Below are 15,017 nucleotides of genomic sequence, written 5' to 3' on the forward strand. Positions count from 1 at the left end.
ACGTGCACAGCGTCAACAATCCCCATTTGCTATTTAACAATTTCTTTAAAATACCCACAAGATGATGCAAGAGTTTCACCCACTGGAGCAACATGGAATCTTCCAGAACAACTAAGGAGATAAAGACATGCGTGACCAAAAAGCAAAGATGAGCCCTGGATGACAGCCGATAGGGACAAAGAAATCAGAGGCAGCTCTGAGCAGCAGAAATCGCATTTCTCACCCGTGTCCCAGAAGAAAACGCGCCAGGCCGGGGAGGCTGAGCAGAGGCCAGTTGTGCGCCTAGTGTCACTCTCTGAATCAGACACGAGATGCTTCTGCTAGTGGCTACAAGGAAGGCTGACCTTTCGGTGTATCTCAGCACTCTCCTCCTGCCTAAACTTTTTTTTTTTTTTTTTTTTTCTTGAAACAGGGTCTGGTTCTGTTGCCCAGGCTGGAGTGCAGTGGTGCAATCACAGCTCACTGCAGCCTCAACCTCCCCAGTTCAAGGGATCTTCCCACCTCAGTCTCCAGAGTAGCTGGGACTACAGGTGTCTACCTCCAGGTCTGGCTAATTTTTGTATTTTTTGTAGAGACAGGGTCTCACCACATTGCCCAGGGTGGTCCTGAACTCATGAGCTCAAGTGATCCTCCTGCTTCAGACTCCCAAAATGCTGGATTCCAGGCGTGAGCCACTGTGCCCGGCCAGCTTTTCTTTTCTTTTTAGAGTCTGGGTCTCACTTAGTCACCCAGGCTGGAGTGCAGTGGCATGATAAGCTCACCGCAGCCTTGAACCCCTGGGCTCAAGCAATCCTCCTGCCTCAGCCTCCCTAGTAGCTGGGACTACAGGCGTGTACCGCCATGCCCAGCTGTCTAAACTTTTCTTAGTCTGATGACAGCTGTCTTGTCAGGGACAGGAGGACACAGAACCGAGGGTCAAGTCTGCCTTTAGCACCCTGGAAGGTGGCTGCTGGGGAAGGGGCGTCCTGGCCTGATGCCACCCCTCCCTCTGGGCGAGGCGCTATTTCAGACATCCACAGGCGGGTGAATCTCAGGTGGGAGCCCCAGGGGAAACACCACCCCAGCCCTTCCACTGCCTGAGGATTAATCACTCACAGGCTCCTTTCTCCCCATTTGTAACAGACTTAGGTTTTGTTTAATGAGCCCCAAGCTAAGCAGAAAGAAAACAGGACCGTTTTGGAAGGAGACTGCTCCCCAGTAAACAGACACACTCTAAGTGGCTTCAAATACTCTTTTGGCAAGAAAAAAAGACAGAGAAGACCACGAGTCTGCTACAGGACACTTGACCTCTGTTCCAAGTGGAGAAAGAAAAACAAAACACACACAAATGCCACAGAACTGAAGCACCGTGAAATGGTTCCAAGACCTCGCCACTCCCACAGGAACCAGGACGTCGAGGAGTCACTCACCCGGGCACACAGAAGCATCGCCGCTCATCTCCTGAATCAAACCCCTGCAAAACAACCGGCAGTGTTACTCACCCGCACACACGGGGACATCCCCCGGCGGCGCGTCCCACCCCGTACCTGCTGGGGCTCTCAGTCTGGTACAGAGCCACACACGTCGCTGTGGGTGGGCTCCAGGCGCAGTAGGGGTCCCGAGCCAGCACACAGTCCTCGCAGGTGCCGTGCTTCCCACAGAAGGCCAGAGGGGCCTGGACCACGCCCGAGTTAGAGCCAGCATAGACGAACCTCCTGCCCTGCGTGTGTGAGACACAGGAGAACTAGCATCAGGCAAGCAGGCACCAGTGTGTGGGAAGCAGCCAGAGTGCACCATCAGGGCACGCTGCAGTAAGGAGGAGAGGTACTCAGAACCAGAGGCGAACAAGGCAGGCCTGCGACCTTCCGGCAGAATACACGCGCTACATCAGGGCTCACTGGGCCTTAGATCCAAATCCCTCTCTCCCCTGTCTGGGCACCCACTGCCCGGGTCCTGCCCTCCAGCAGAGCGCTTCTCTGCATGTGTTTCTCTTAGCCAGTGGAGAGGCTGTTCAGTCCCCACCTCCAGACCGCCTCCACGTAGAGGGGGATGCATGAGCCTGGCACTCCTGGTCATCTTCCCGGCCTCACTACAGGGGAGAAGGGGCTGCAGCCAGAGGCTGAAGCACACCACCTCGAAGCCCAACCTTATCCCTCGAGCCAGAATGTGAGCACCTATGGGCGGGGAGCCTCTTGTGAGGGTCTGGATCCAGCAGGGACCTAACATAACGGGGATGCCAAATGGACGACATGCAAAGGATGAGCAGATCGCGATACATAACATAAAAGAAGGAACAATGCCTTTGCTCTTCACGTGTCTATAAGTAAAAGGGAAGAGCTCCAGAGCAGCCACACCCACAGCAGAGGGCAGGTGAGACTCTCCACCTTCTGGGACACTTGGCTCCCAGGGACATCAGCTTCAGGCCAATCCCATCAGCCCACCTGGCACCAGCAGTGCCCAGCACACAGGCATCCAAGGCTGCTGACTGCTTTTGAATGGAACTCAGCTGGAAGGAGGGTACCCCACACTGCACCCACCTGAAGCTCAGGGGCATGCAACAGACCTGGAGGTGGCCTGTGGAGTGTGCTGTCTAGCCTCTGCCCAGGGCATCTGCCTCAACAGCCTGGGAACACCTTTTGGTTAACAATACAAGATTCTCAAATTTACACACGACTTAGTGGTTTATAGTCAGATGAAACATGACCTTCATCCTCAGAGGATACGCTGGGAGTCAACTTCAGAGTATGGCTGGAAGATCACAGGCCCTGATGCCAACACAGAAGGCCCCAGGCCACACACCCGGCTGTGCGGGCACAGACCTACCAGAGAAAGGGAAAGCTTCCAAGGATGGAAACTGTGACAATACACAGCAGAGGGAACCTGGCCCGGCACCGGCCTTACAGCAGCAGCAGCAGCAGCAGAGACCTGGGCAGATGAGGCCACGTGCGCACCACGTTTGTGGGCAGGATTGAGGATGATATCTCGGATCACAGTTCGGGCACCACGCAGCTTGTGGAGTGGCGGAAACGTTCTCTGGCAGCAAAGCCAAGCTGGGTAACTTCCACGGGACAGCTGGTCCTGCTGGGTCCCGTGGGGGACACCTGCGAGGTGGCGTGGACACCATGCAGTGCAGAGCAGGGTGCCCTGGATGGCCAAGCAGGGCATCGAGGGTGGCTGTGGAGGGTGGGGTGGGCTGTGGGAGCAAGGCCCATCCCAAGGGGATCCAGACCACCTCCTGCACCCTGCAGGAGACTCAGCCCCAACTTCCGCTTCTCCCGGATCGGGCTGGGCTGGAGCCCAAATGAAACTGAGCTGTAAAAACTAAACGATGCCACATGGAGACCAAGGGATGACTGTGGAAGGGAAGAGGGGACAGGGAAGGAGGAACTGGCCATCAGGACAGCCAGCTATAACTGCCGCAGGCAGGACCCACTGGTGGATGTGGATGCCAGTGGGTGGGAGGAGAACAGGGCATTTCTGTAGCCTCCAAGTCTATCCCTGCAAATAAGCATGAATGACTATGGGGGTTTCCCGCATGCCTCCCCAGGGGGTGGGGCTCACTCTCCCCGACCCGTCAGTGTGGACTACATGCCCTGACACACTCGGCATGGAAAAAGATGGTGATGACTTGGACCGAATGACCGAGGTCACCGCGCTGGTGTGAGTCATACAGATGCCACATCCCCAGAAAGCGCCTTCTTTGGTGCTCCCGGTAAAACCACGACCCCAAGATAATCACAAGAAAACACCAGACACGCCACAAAACACTGGACCACTCCTCTCCAGGAGTGCTGAGGTCAGGGAGGCAGGAACAGAGCAGAAGCCGAGGAGATGCAGTGTCCAGTGCAACCCGGGGTACTGAGCCAGGAAGGTGGGGGGTGGAAGGTGAGAGGGTCCAGGGTCTGGGGTTCAGGTAACGCACTGCACCATGACAGCACCTTGGCTCAGATAAATGCACACCGGTTATGTGAGACATCACACATGCGGAGCTGGGTGGGGGCGCTCAAGATCCTTCTGCACAATCATCAAAACTCATGCGTAGATTTAAAATTATTTCAAGACAAAAAATTTTTTAAAGGCAAAGAAAAAAACCTGACCAGGCACCTGGCAGCATGAGTGAGGCACACTGAGAGCAAGGCTGTCCTGTGTACTCCTGCCCGTCGACGCCCCCTGCCTCCCACTTCCCTAGGCCTGAGGACTGTCCCAGTGCAGGCAGCTCTCATGCTCCCATCTCGGTCCCTGCTGCTGTGTGTGCACATCGGACCCTGAGGGCAGGTTGGAGTGATGGTAGACGTGATCAGAGGCAACCAAGCTGTCCAAGTGCCTTCCTTGCCCTCTGCCACACTAGCAGCTCAGCATCCCAAGGAGTCCTGGTGAAAATACAGACACAGCCAACTCAGTGGGCTCAGAGAGGGTCAAGCAAACTGCGTCTGCTATGTGCACCCAAGGAGCGGAAAGCAAGGACTTGAGGTATCCGCACACCCACGTTCACAGCAGCACTGTTCACAGGAGCCAGAAGGTGGGAGCAACTGTGTCCATCAAGGGATGAACGCGTACACAAAATGTGGTCTTCACATACGACAGAGGAGTATGCAGCCTTGGAACACCCTGACCCCTGAGACAGCAGGGAGGAACCTCGAGGACAGTATGTTAAGTGAAATAAGCCAGTCACAAGAGGATAAATACCGTGTGATTCCACTTATATAAGGTACCCAGACAGAAACAGAAAGCAGAATGGCGGCTGCCCAGGGCTGGAGCAGGGGAGAATGAAGAGTTTGTATTTCATGGGTAAAAAGCTTCTGTTTGGGAAAATGAAGAGCGCCGTGCAGACAGACAGTGGTGATGGCTGCAAAACGACGTGAATGTTCTTAATGCCAATGACGTGCACAATGAAAAATGGTTACGACAGCAAGTTTCATCTGATGTGTATTTACCAAAATAAAAAGCAAAACCTCATGCTTGTCATGGGGGAGAGGAGGTGAGGGTGGAGGAACAGCGCATCTCCCTAGCCGTAGGACGGGGGGAGGGCGTGGCACTGGCCGTTTCTCTGTTTGCTGATCACCCTGAGGGAGCCTGATGGGGAGGGGGGCACAGTCTTCTTACCACTGAACAGCCGTTTCCTGCTGCCATGGCCATGGAGCTGGGCCTTGCACCCCCACCTGGAGGCTACTGGGGCCCAAGGAGAAGGCACAGGACCCCACGGCAGGCAGGATGCATTTCTGCCTGTCCAGGCAACTAAGCCACATCCCCACCAATGGACGCTCCTACAGAGAGAGGCGGGTCGGGTGGTCCAGCAGGACCAGCAAGCGCTTCCCCAAACCCACTGGCTCCTCCTCCTGGGTGCGAGGCTCCCTGTGTGGCCGACTGCCCTGGTGTGGCCACGTGACCGAGTCCTGGGAGATGGCAGGTGGGCACTGACCCGTAACCGCCTCTATGCGGCCCTCCTCTCCCTACCCCCTTCTGCCTTTGAGGATCAGTGCCCATGTGCTCTGGAAGCCTCCACCAGCCCAGGTCCCTAAGTGACCCTTGGAACAGCGTGTCATTCTCACAAATGTCCACACCAGGGGCCCAATCTTTATTCTAACGAGAAGTCCACATTTTAGAGACGTTACAGGTGCCTGCCCAGTCTGGCTGAGGCCACTGAACAGCACGATGGCCCCAAAACAGCTTCTGGGTCCCCTCCTTTCAACAATGAGGCTGGGGCGAGGCCCTGGGGGTGGCCCGTGGCTAAAGCATCAACCCTTCAAATCTCCAGGGCCCCCTGTGTGTGCTGGAGACCGAGAGGCTGAACAGATGCCAGAACCCGGTGGCTTCTGACTCCCTCAGGCTACTTCGTTCTCTTTTCCTTTCAGATTTGAGGGAGAACTCTCCATTAGCAGAGGAGGGAAGTCAAAGGGCCCAGGCTCCCAAGCTTTGTGGACACAAGGGAGGGAAGAGGACGGAAGACCTGGAGGGGCGTTTGCAAGTACGCACCTGCTGAGGGTAGGTATCTTACCTGGCCGGACAGGGCCCCCTTCCTCTGCCCGTTGCTCCCGCCTGAGGGAGGAGGGGCCTGACTGGGCCTGGACCCCACAAGGTGGGTGGAGGTCCCGGCAGGAGCCAGGGCCAGAGAGGCAGCCCCCTAAAGGCCTGCGTAGATGCCCACCCAACCCTGCCAAGGGCTGCTTGGGAGTATTGCAGGCCGGACCCGAGAGTCAGCCACAGGTGGACACAGCTTTACAGATGAGACGAACCACTTCCCTTGCGGATTTTCCACGCTGACGAGTCAGCTGTATCACTATCATATCCCACAGATGCAGTCTGCACACCCCCCAAGCTCAGGTCACAAAAAAGTGTCTTCATGGAGCACTGCCCACCTCTCCACAGCCTGTAAACCTGCACCAACAACTCAATGACAGTCCAGCAACTTCGAAGAGAAAGTCCCATCTCCCCAGGTCTGCCTTCCTGCCTCCCCCAATTCAGATCCCACAGCTCACGGAATGGCTTTGTGTCAAAGTCTGAAGGTTGGCTCATCCAGGGCAGACTGACAGAGGGGCCTGCCTAGGAGCCCGACCCCAGCTTGGTAACTCTCCTGTCACCTAGAATCAAAGTCACCGAGCCGGGAAGCCCCCCATCCGGCTGCCTGCATCACTTTACCTTCTTTGAAGACAGCAGCAGGGTCTGGACTGGCTCAAAGTCCTGGAAGAGCTGGGTCTCCTCGATGATGTGAACAGCATGCTCGAGGCTGATGGCTTTGTGCAGAGCTCCCCGGTCTGCAGGGTCAAAGCTACAGGTCAGTGACACTAACCCAGACACAGAAACCAAGGACAGTGACCACAGCGGCAAACTTCACACTCTTCACTCTCAAGTCATTCCCTCCACAAGATACTTAGGAAACAATGATGATTTCACATTAGAAACAAAAAAAGGAAAAGCCTTTGGCAAAATAAACACCTGGAAACCCAAGTGTTACGGGTGATTCTGGTTTTTTGCCAAGGAAAATAAACTGTTCCACTGTTGACCCCAATAATCCTCATCGGCTGGGTGCCACATGAGGCAGCTCCCACGCTCCACCAGCCCTTGGGGTGTCACTGGTAAGGGCCCTAGGCAGGCGGTGAGGGCAGGGGGCATGTGAGGTCGGCTGGGAGGCTCCGAGGGCAGGCCACAATGCACTGCCAGCCACTGTGGCTCCTGGCCCCTGTCCCTGTTCCAGAAGTGCTTATTTCAGAGTCCACATGCCAGGGCACATCTAAAACCTGGCTCCTCAGCCAGGAAGCAGGGACGTGGTCTTCTGCCAGCAGTTAGGAAACGCCAGGCTGACGCCTCCTCCCAGGTGGCTCACACCTGCCCCCTGCACGGGCATTGCCCCAACTCCTCAGCGGCCAGTACTCCTCTGCACCAGCCCAGCCCAGCCGCAGGCCAGGACTTGCATTTTTATTTCTAACAAGTATCCCCAGCAGCCTGGTGGTCCCAGATCTGAAACCCACCTGGTGTGGTGACTTCTCAGAAATCTTTTTACGTTCCCACAAACCTCCCGGGTTACCTCGAAGGAGGCAACAGAACTACTCCCAAAAGAATAATTGGATTTGCCCATTTTCCTACCAAAGGACACAGATGTGCTGTCACTGTCAAGCCTGCCAAGCCCTTGGAACCCACCTGTGCTGACAAACATGACATCATAGACAGTCCCATCCAGGGCCTGGGTCCGGTCCACCACGATCTGGGTGTAGTTCACATCTTTCTTGATTAACCTGGGCCTGTTGTCTATTGGGGTCACCGAGTCATCCATCAAAGGGTGGTCTTTGACGAACTGCAGCGTCTTGTCTGGCAAATTCAAGGAGCTGGTGTAGTTGGCTGCCCGTGCCTCACTGTCGATGCACTGCAGGGAGGAAATCCCCCACTGTTAACGTGCTCGTGCTCCCACCACCCAACGGGTGCTTCCACACAAGCAGCCAACGCAGGCGGGCTGCAAAACCTGGAAACCACACAATGCATTCCTTGAAATGAGGGTAGCAGTGAATAACTACTATGCGGAAAGGTGGCCTCTCCCCAGCCGGCAGAGGACACAGTTATAAAACCCATCTGCGAGAGAGAACTGCACTCACGATACATACTCAGGAAAGGAATTTTCATCTATTTGTAAGTGAAAAACACTGATTGAGCTTTTGAAATTGAAAAACAGAACACTGATTTGCAGCTTTCTCATGAAAAGAATGCTAAACATGGCTAAAACCAGGCCAATCTTAAATGGTATAAGAGCCCAAGGGATTATTTTTTCCTGTTCTAGCTCCCTGATGTGTGTAAATCAAAATTTGTGACCACGAGTGAACACATTTTACTAAGCTATGCACAGAAGGAGCCATGATGGTGTCAGGGACAGCGGCCCTTGGGAGGGAGCTGGTGCTGCAGTGAGCTCTGAGGGCCAGGTCACAGCCCCACAGAGGGCTGCGCACATGTCTGCCACACCCATTTCACCATGTGAGGGAGGGAATCGGCCTGGAAATTCCCAATGTCTACATAAAGTTCACTGTATTTAGGAGAAAAAAATGTTTGACTCCTGTTGACTAGTGGATGGTGCAGAGGCCTTTGCCAAGGAATCACGTGTTTCTCTGTAAGAAACTGAAAATGAAACAGGCCTAATTGTTACGCAACATCAATTGTGCAAAACAGCTGCCCCAGCCTTCTTGTTTGTGCAATAGTGTAGCAACGGCTGTTACATAACACGCAAAAGGGAAGAAGGATGAGCTGTGCTCATCGGCCATCCTAGTCCCGATGCTGAGAGCCTTGGCGTGGCCAAGTACCCAGTCCCTGAGCAGGCCCCACTGTCTGTACCGGATTCCATGCCCTGGGCCTTGAAGGGAAAGCATGGCCCGCCCCCAATGCCCCAGCTCACCGCTCCAGGCCGCGGCTTGGGGACCGGGCCGTTGTAGCGCACCCACTTGGTGTGGGACTGCTCCACCGTGGCGCTCTGCATGTATTTCCCGTGGGAGAAGACCTCCTCGGCTGTGGACAGGTTGTAGGCGCACACTGCCGACAGCCCCACGTTGTTCCTGGGGAGGGGAAAGAGGTGACGGGACCGCCGGCGGGCATCGAGGCAGCAAGGAGGGAGACTCCACCCAGAGCACTTACAGCTGTGGGGTGAAGAGTGCGTAGAACACAGGCACCTTCAGGCCCGGGGACCTGAGCACGAAGACGTCCCGCAGCACATTGAAGACCAAGCTGCTGTCTGGCCGGGAGCAGATGAGTCGGGCTTTCAGGAAGGAGGTCCATTTCTTCTGCAAGGTCCTCAGGCCGCCCTGGTCCCCCTAAAACCCCAACAACAAGACGTGGTGGGCCGAGAGCAGATCCCCTGTGGGCAGGCACTAAGGTGAGAGGTGCACCCCTCCATGGCCCAGCACAGCGCAGCTGTGCCCGACTGAAACAAAGCTCGGACAACAGGGCACAGAGGTCGCAATTATGTGTGTGGCCCGCAGCACCGCATCCAGGTTCCAGCTTGGATCCCAGAATGCTCCCGGGTTAACACACAAAACAAAAAGGACAAAAGCCCTCTCATTGAAAGCTCCTTTGACCGTCCATGCCTACCTGTGCCCAGCACTCAGTCCTGCAACCGCAGAGGTGCTGCCGCGCTCACACACTTCCAACTGCCAAGGCCCCTGGCATTGTGTGACTTTCCTGACCCAGGACCCATCAATGAACACGCTCTGGGTGGGGCAGGTGGCAGCAGCCTCCTTCCAGGGGACAGCCACCGGCCCTGCAGCCTATCTTGGGCAAATGTATGAACCTTCCTCCATTTGAGGGAACAGAGCCTTCACTTCCTTTCTACCCAAAGTATCTGCTAAAGTGCTTTGAGCCTACTAAGTTCTTTATAAACGCTTTTCAGGGATCCAATGACCAAGACACAATTATAAACTACGCACGACTGTGTGTGGTCTGGAGAGAAATACTGAAATCACAAAACCTGAGTGCAGAAGAATATGAGAGAGAAGCAGCCTTACTTATTTTGGACACAGGGAAAATGTTCCCTCTTCATCTCTGCTGTGTGACTACAGGAGCCCAAATTCTCTTTTTGATAAAAGGACTTCATTTTCCTCCTTGATGTTTTAGCAAAGAATAATTTCCAGTGCATTTCTCATCAGGGGTTTCATTTGGCTTTCAGGTCATGGGCAGCAGGTGAAGCGTTCATGTGTGCCTGGGCAGTAGGCAGGAGCTGTGGGGGCTAAGCTCAAACCACCCCAGTCCAGGAGTTCAAACAATCGTGGGGGGAGAAAAGGGATCAGTGGGGACGACGGCAGTGTGCCTACGACTTGCAGAGACTTGTGAGGGGTCAGGGTGGCTGCACTGTGCATCGCTGGATCTGCTCACTGATCCCGCTGCAAACACTCAGTGCTGGGTAATAAGTCAAGGTCAAGGCAAGTCTGATCCTTGGCTTCCCAATGGCAGGGGAGGGCTCGAGTCCCCTGGCCAGTGCTGCTCTGAGGGCATTCTGAGCACTTCACACACCTGCCAAGAGCCCTGGAACTGCAGCACCCTCCCCATCTCAAGGGGCACTGGCTTGCCCCCGACACTCACACTGTTGATAGGATGGTTTCCTGGTCTGCGAGACAGGAGCATGGCAGCCATGGCTGGGGGATAGCTGGAAGATATGGTCAGTGAGCCCTGGCTACAGAAGGCCTGGGCAGGTAGCAAAGCAGGAGGTGGATACTCAGGTGTGTGCATCACCCACCTTCTTCCTTATGCAATGGTTGTTAAGGGAACGGCGTCGAAAGCACTCACTTTTGTGCGCCATAAGCATGAACGGAACCCTGCTTCTCTGATGTCTTTATGGTCATCACTAGATGAGAAAGGGCCATGCAGGAACTGTCTACCCATTTCCACGAGAGATGAATGGCTACCTGCTCTGAGATGAGCACCCGGCCAGGGACATGGTGGCTGTGTCTCATGTGGCTTCCCCCAGCTCCCGAGGCCTGTCAATCCACCTCCCAGAAACTGCCACTGAGCAACCTTGAGATTTCCTAGAATCAAGCCCACAGCTGCTCTCCTGCACGGAGCGCTGTGCCTACAGTGTGTCATTTTAAAGGCAATCCCCCTCTACTTTTTAGATACTGAAAGATTTGTGTTTTGACAAACTTTGACAAACTTCTTAATCTTAAGCCGTCGGTTACTGTTTCACTCTTAGGTAGATTAAGAGACAAATGGTGAAATTCCAACAGACTCTGGTGAATACATTTCACAAAGCCTTGCTTTTTATAAGCTGGGGAGGTTTGAAGAGGGTGCGTTAAAAGACAGAACCCCCTGAGAACAGGAGGCTAATGAGTCACACATGGGGGCCAGCACTCCCTCGGTCCCCATAACCACCAGAAATAAGATCCATTGAGAGCCGCATCTGAGGCCCAAGGGAATAAAGTGCTAGGGAAAGTGACATTTCAGACGAAGGTCAGGAGCCACCCATCATCCAGGCACACTACTGCCATGGCAGGGGCCAAGCGAAGCCAGAGTGCCTGGCACTCACCTTGCACACTCTTGCTATCCGTGGGATCAGCACCCTGAACACAAACTCGTACTCCACAGACACCTCTGTGAAGAAGAAGTAGACCCTGTCATCCTCGCCGTCGGGGCTGTCTGGGCTTTTTCGAATCACGTCGGCAAACACAAAACTAGGCTCTGCAGAGAGAGGACAGTGATTATCCCGGAACACAGAGCTGGGGGCCTGCCTGTACCCGCGAGGTCACGAGGCCAGCCTGCACTGCCTTGGGGGCCTGAGGGCTTGCCTGCAAGGATGTCTGGAGTGTGCACATGCCACAGCCCAAGCAGAAACTCCAGGGTCCGCGGATGATGACAGCACGGAGCCCACAGGGTGCCTTACCCCCACCTCCTCGGCCTCAGAGAGCACCCCCCGGTGGTGGTTCTGCAGCGCATCCCACCCAGGCCCACCCAAAGAACTGAGGCTGGGCCTCCTGACTGGAAGGCAGGGAGCCAGATCGTACCAGCATCCGAGACCTACGTAAGGTATGCATTTGCTGGTTTAAACAACACATGCTTCAAATCAACAAACTCTAACCACCAGATCCTGCCCCACCCCGAGGAAGAGCCGAGTGTCCCTGAATCTTGGGTCTTGGGATCTGCCCTAAGGTCAAGAGGTTCAAAACCCAGGGCTCTACTGGCTGGCATCCACAAGAAAAGGCTCCATGAACAGCCACCAGCTTCTCCCTGCACATTGAAGACGGACATCGGACATGTGCCGCTGGCAGCAACAAGGCACCCAGAGCCCAACCGACCAGGCGCTACAGGCTGGGCCTGGAGGCAGGTCCCACACCAGTGTTGGCACCACACTTTAATATCACTCCAGAAATTACACCATGTCCCCATCTGATTAGTTTGAGTTTGCCATTTACTATCAGATTCTCACTTTTATGACAGTCTCCCAAATCCATTTTTGGGGGGTTGGTGGTGAGCTGTCTTAAGACAGTTAGCAGAGAGAACACCAAACAAGGTGCCCTGGGACTCTGGCCATTTCTGGGCAGTTTGGGAAGTGTCCCCCACAAACACAGGCTGACATAAGCTGAGGGGCCCCCAGGGCTCAGAGACATCAAAAGGAGAGATCAATGGGTGTGTGCTCATGAGGAGACATGCACCTCCCACTACGGTGCACTGCTCCTCCTTACCGTTCAGCCAAGGGATTGCGTATTCCGTCCTCAGAGGACTGTGGGAAGAATTTCGGGAGATGATGGGTTCACTTCCCAAAAAATTATACGACGTCCCTGAATAAAGTTCTCCATCTGCAGGGGCCCAGGAGAAAAGAGGAAAAGGAAACCAACCTCTCAGGCTATGGCACCAGCCCCGGGAAAAACATTCAGTACAGTGTTTTCCTTGATAACCCAATTAAGTGTCCCCCCGGGGAAGGGGAAAGACAGTCTACTCAACTTTTGGGGTGTCCTGTGTCTTCTAGTTATTTCTTTTTCGAGATGAGGTTTTTTTGTTTTGTTTTGTTTTGAGACAGAGTCTCACTCTGTCACCCAAGCTAGAGTGCAGTGGTATGATCTCACGGCCACGTCCGCCTCCCAGTTCAAGTGATTCTCCCGCCTCAGTCTCCCAAGTAGCTTGGACTATAGGCGCGCACCACCACGTCTGGCTAATTTTTATATTTTTTTGGTAGAGATGGGGTTTCACCCTGTTGGCCAGCTGGTCTCGAACTCTTGATCTCAAGTGATCCAAGCGTGAGCCACCGCACCTGGCTTAAGACGAGTTCTTGCTGTTTCCCAGGCTGGTCTCAAACTCCTATCCTCCTGCCTGAGCCTCTCGAGTAGCTAGGACCACAGGCGTGCTCTCACTTTGATGGTAATAATTTTATGCTCCATGTTCAGCTGCATTTTAAGAGTCATGGGGCAGTAAGTAAACATGAGCAAGTAATTCCCGCAGCCAGGAAAATGCTGGCAGATGCAACAGTGGGTGCACACGAGGCTATGACCACTTGCTCAGGGGTGCAAGACCACCGCAGACAGCATGTGGCTCGGTCAAATCCTTACTCTCAAACAGGAGCATTTGCTCAGCATGAGGGGATTATCCAAATGACATGAGCCAGCAATGGATACAAAGTGGCATTTACCATGGAGGCTACTATCCTTGCAAACAATGAATTCAAAAGTTAAAGGGTCTATATAGTCACATGTGCCTTTTGTAAGGATACCTCCCATTTAAACAAAGCCAAGAAAGACAGCACTTCAGAGAAGATTCAAATATCCCGTTTGGTAATTAACATGCCACTGTAATCTTCAGAGTGAAGGGACTGGAGGGGCAGGACTCACCAACCATGACGGATGTGTAGCTGTGCGCTGGGTCAAAGGGACATCTTCCTTTGCCATCTTCGTTTTTCCCCAGAAACTTAAAGGATGTTAAGTTCTACAATTGAATAAAAAGAAAGCACATCATCAGATGGCTGAATTTCTGTAGTAATACTGAGTCTTCGTACCATTTCATTTTACAAATTTGCTATTCTCAGAAGACTAACAGGGCCGAGCAGATGGGTGTGGAGCTACGAGAGTCTTGCCCACCAGGGCCAGGGCTTGTGTTGCTCAGCTCAGGTCTGGACATCAGCACCTTGGTGCCCTTGCTCTGACGCTGTGGCCAAGCTTCTCAAGATCTCAGACCTCAATTTACTCAGCTGCAAAATGGAAATGGCAATGCTGATGGCTCTAGGGCTGGAAAGCCGCCAGGACAAACCAAATACAGGACCTGCTCAGTATGTGATCGGAAGCCCATGAGCAGAATTTTAACATCAGTAAAGATGGCATTCTAAGCAGCTAGGTGACCCAATAAGTAGGAAACAGAAAAACTTAAACGGGCAGAATCCCTACCTCACTCCACCCACCAAAACGCATTCTGGATGGATCAACGATCTGAATACTAAAAACAGAACCACACTGTACTAAAACAAAGCAGTGGCTGGCGTTTCCATCTGGGGGTCATCTCTTTACCCAGCCAGAGTGCCCACAGCCACATGAGGAAAAAAATGCACAGAGCAAACCATAGAGAGAACTGGAAAGTTCCACACAGGGAAATAACACGGCAAGGTTAAATAGGTGACGAACTGGGGGGAATGCCGACAGAATGGCAGATGAGGTGTCTCCATCCCTGAACATGTGAGAAGTGTGGACAAATGAGTGAGAAAGGGCATCCAGGACAAAAACAGGCAAAACCCAGCAAGTGACAGAAGAAACTCATCTGGACAGCGCAGACGAGAGAGGGGCTGAGCCTGCCGGGAACCAGAGAGCACACAGAACACACATGGGGATGCCACTTGGCAGCCAATAGCCCGGGGATGCTGAAGAAGACAGGCAGGGTCCACCGCGGCATGAGGGCACCCAGCACCTCTGCCGCAGGAGGCTGGCTGGAAACATGCTCTCGGAAGCAGAGCGGGAAGGCTCAGACCACGTGGAAGGCCACAGCTGACACCTCTGAAAGGCCGGTTAAAGCAGCATACGGTTCTTCACCTGTTAGGTTAGGGAATGTGAACCCCACTGAATATGACCATTTATCATACCTTGAAAGGAGGTTTGGGGGCT

The 15,017-nt window shown here is 53.9% G+C and overlaps 1 protein-coding gene across 31 annotated transcripts in view; it reads right to left on the reverse strand.

Moving 5' to 3' along the window:
• The window catches only part of SEMA4D (semaphorin 4D), a 134,646-nt gene that overhangs the window by 17,556 nt on the left and 102,073 nt on the right, over positions 1-15,017 (reverse strand). For 18 of the 31 annotated variants that reach the window (XM_077966316.1, XM_077966312.1, XM_028835309.2 and 15 more), the window contains 9 exons: positions 13,761-13,854; positions 12,621-12,734; positions 11,468-11,619; positions 9,088-9,263; positions 8,852-9,008; positions 7,615-7,837; positions 6,616-6,731; positions 1,527-1,699; positions 1,410-1,453 (listed from right to left, as the gene is read on the reverse strand). In XM_077966316.1, coding sequence (XP_077822442.1) covers positions 1,410-1,453; positions 1,527-1,699; positions 6,616-6,731; positions 7,615-7,837; positions 8,852-9,008; positions 9,088-9,263; positions 11,468-11,619; positions 12,621-12,734; positions 13,761-13,854 — 1,249 coding nt within the window. The remainder of the gene's footprint in view (positions 1-1,409; positions 1,454-1,526; positions 1,700-6,615; positions 6,732-7,614; positions 7,838-8,851; positions 9,009-9,087; positions 9,264-11,467; positions 11,620-12,620; positions 12,735-13,760; positions 13,855-15,017) is intronic. The other 13 variants (XM_077966305.1, XM_077966323.1, XM_077966320.1 and 10 more) reach the window with 1 other exon arrangement.

Source organism: Macaca mulatta, chromosome 15 (genome assembly GCF_049350105.2).
Source record: "Macaca mulatta isolate MMU2019108-1 chromosome 15, T2T-MMU8v2.0, whole genome shotgun sequence".
NCBI classification, from domain to species: Eukaryota; Metazoa; Chordata; class Mammalia; order Primates; family Cercopithecidae; genus Macaca; species Macaca mulatta.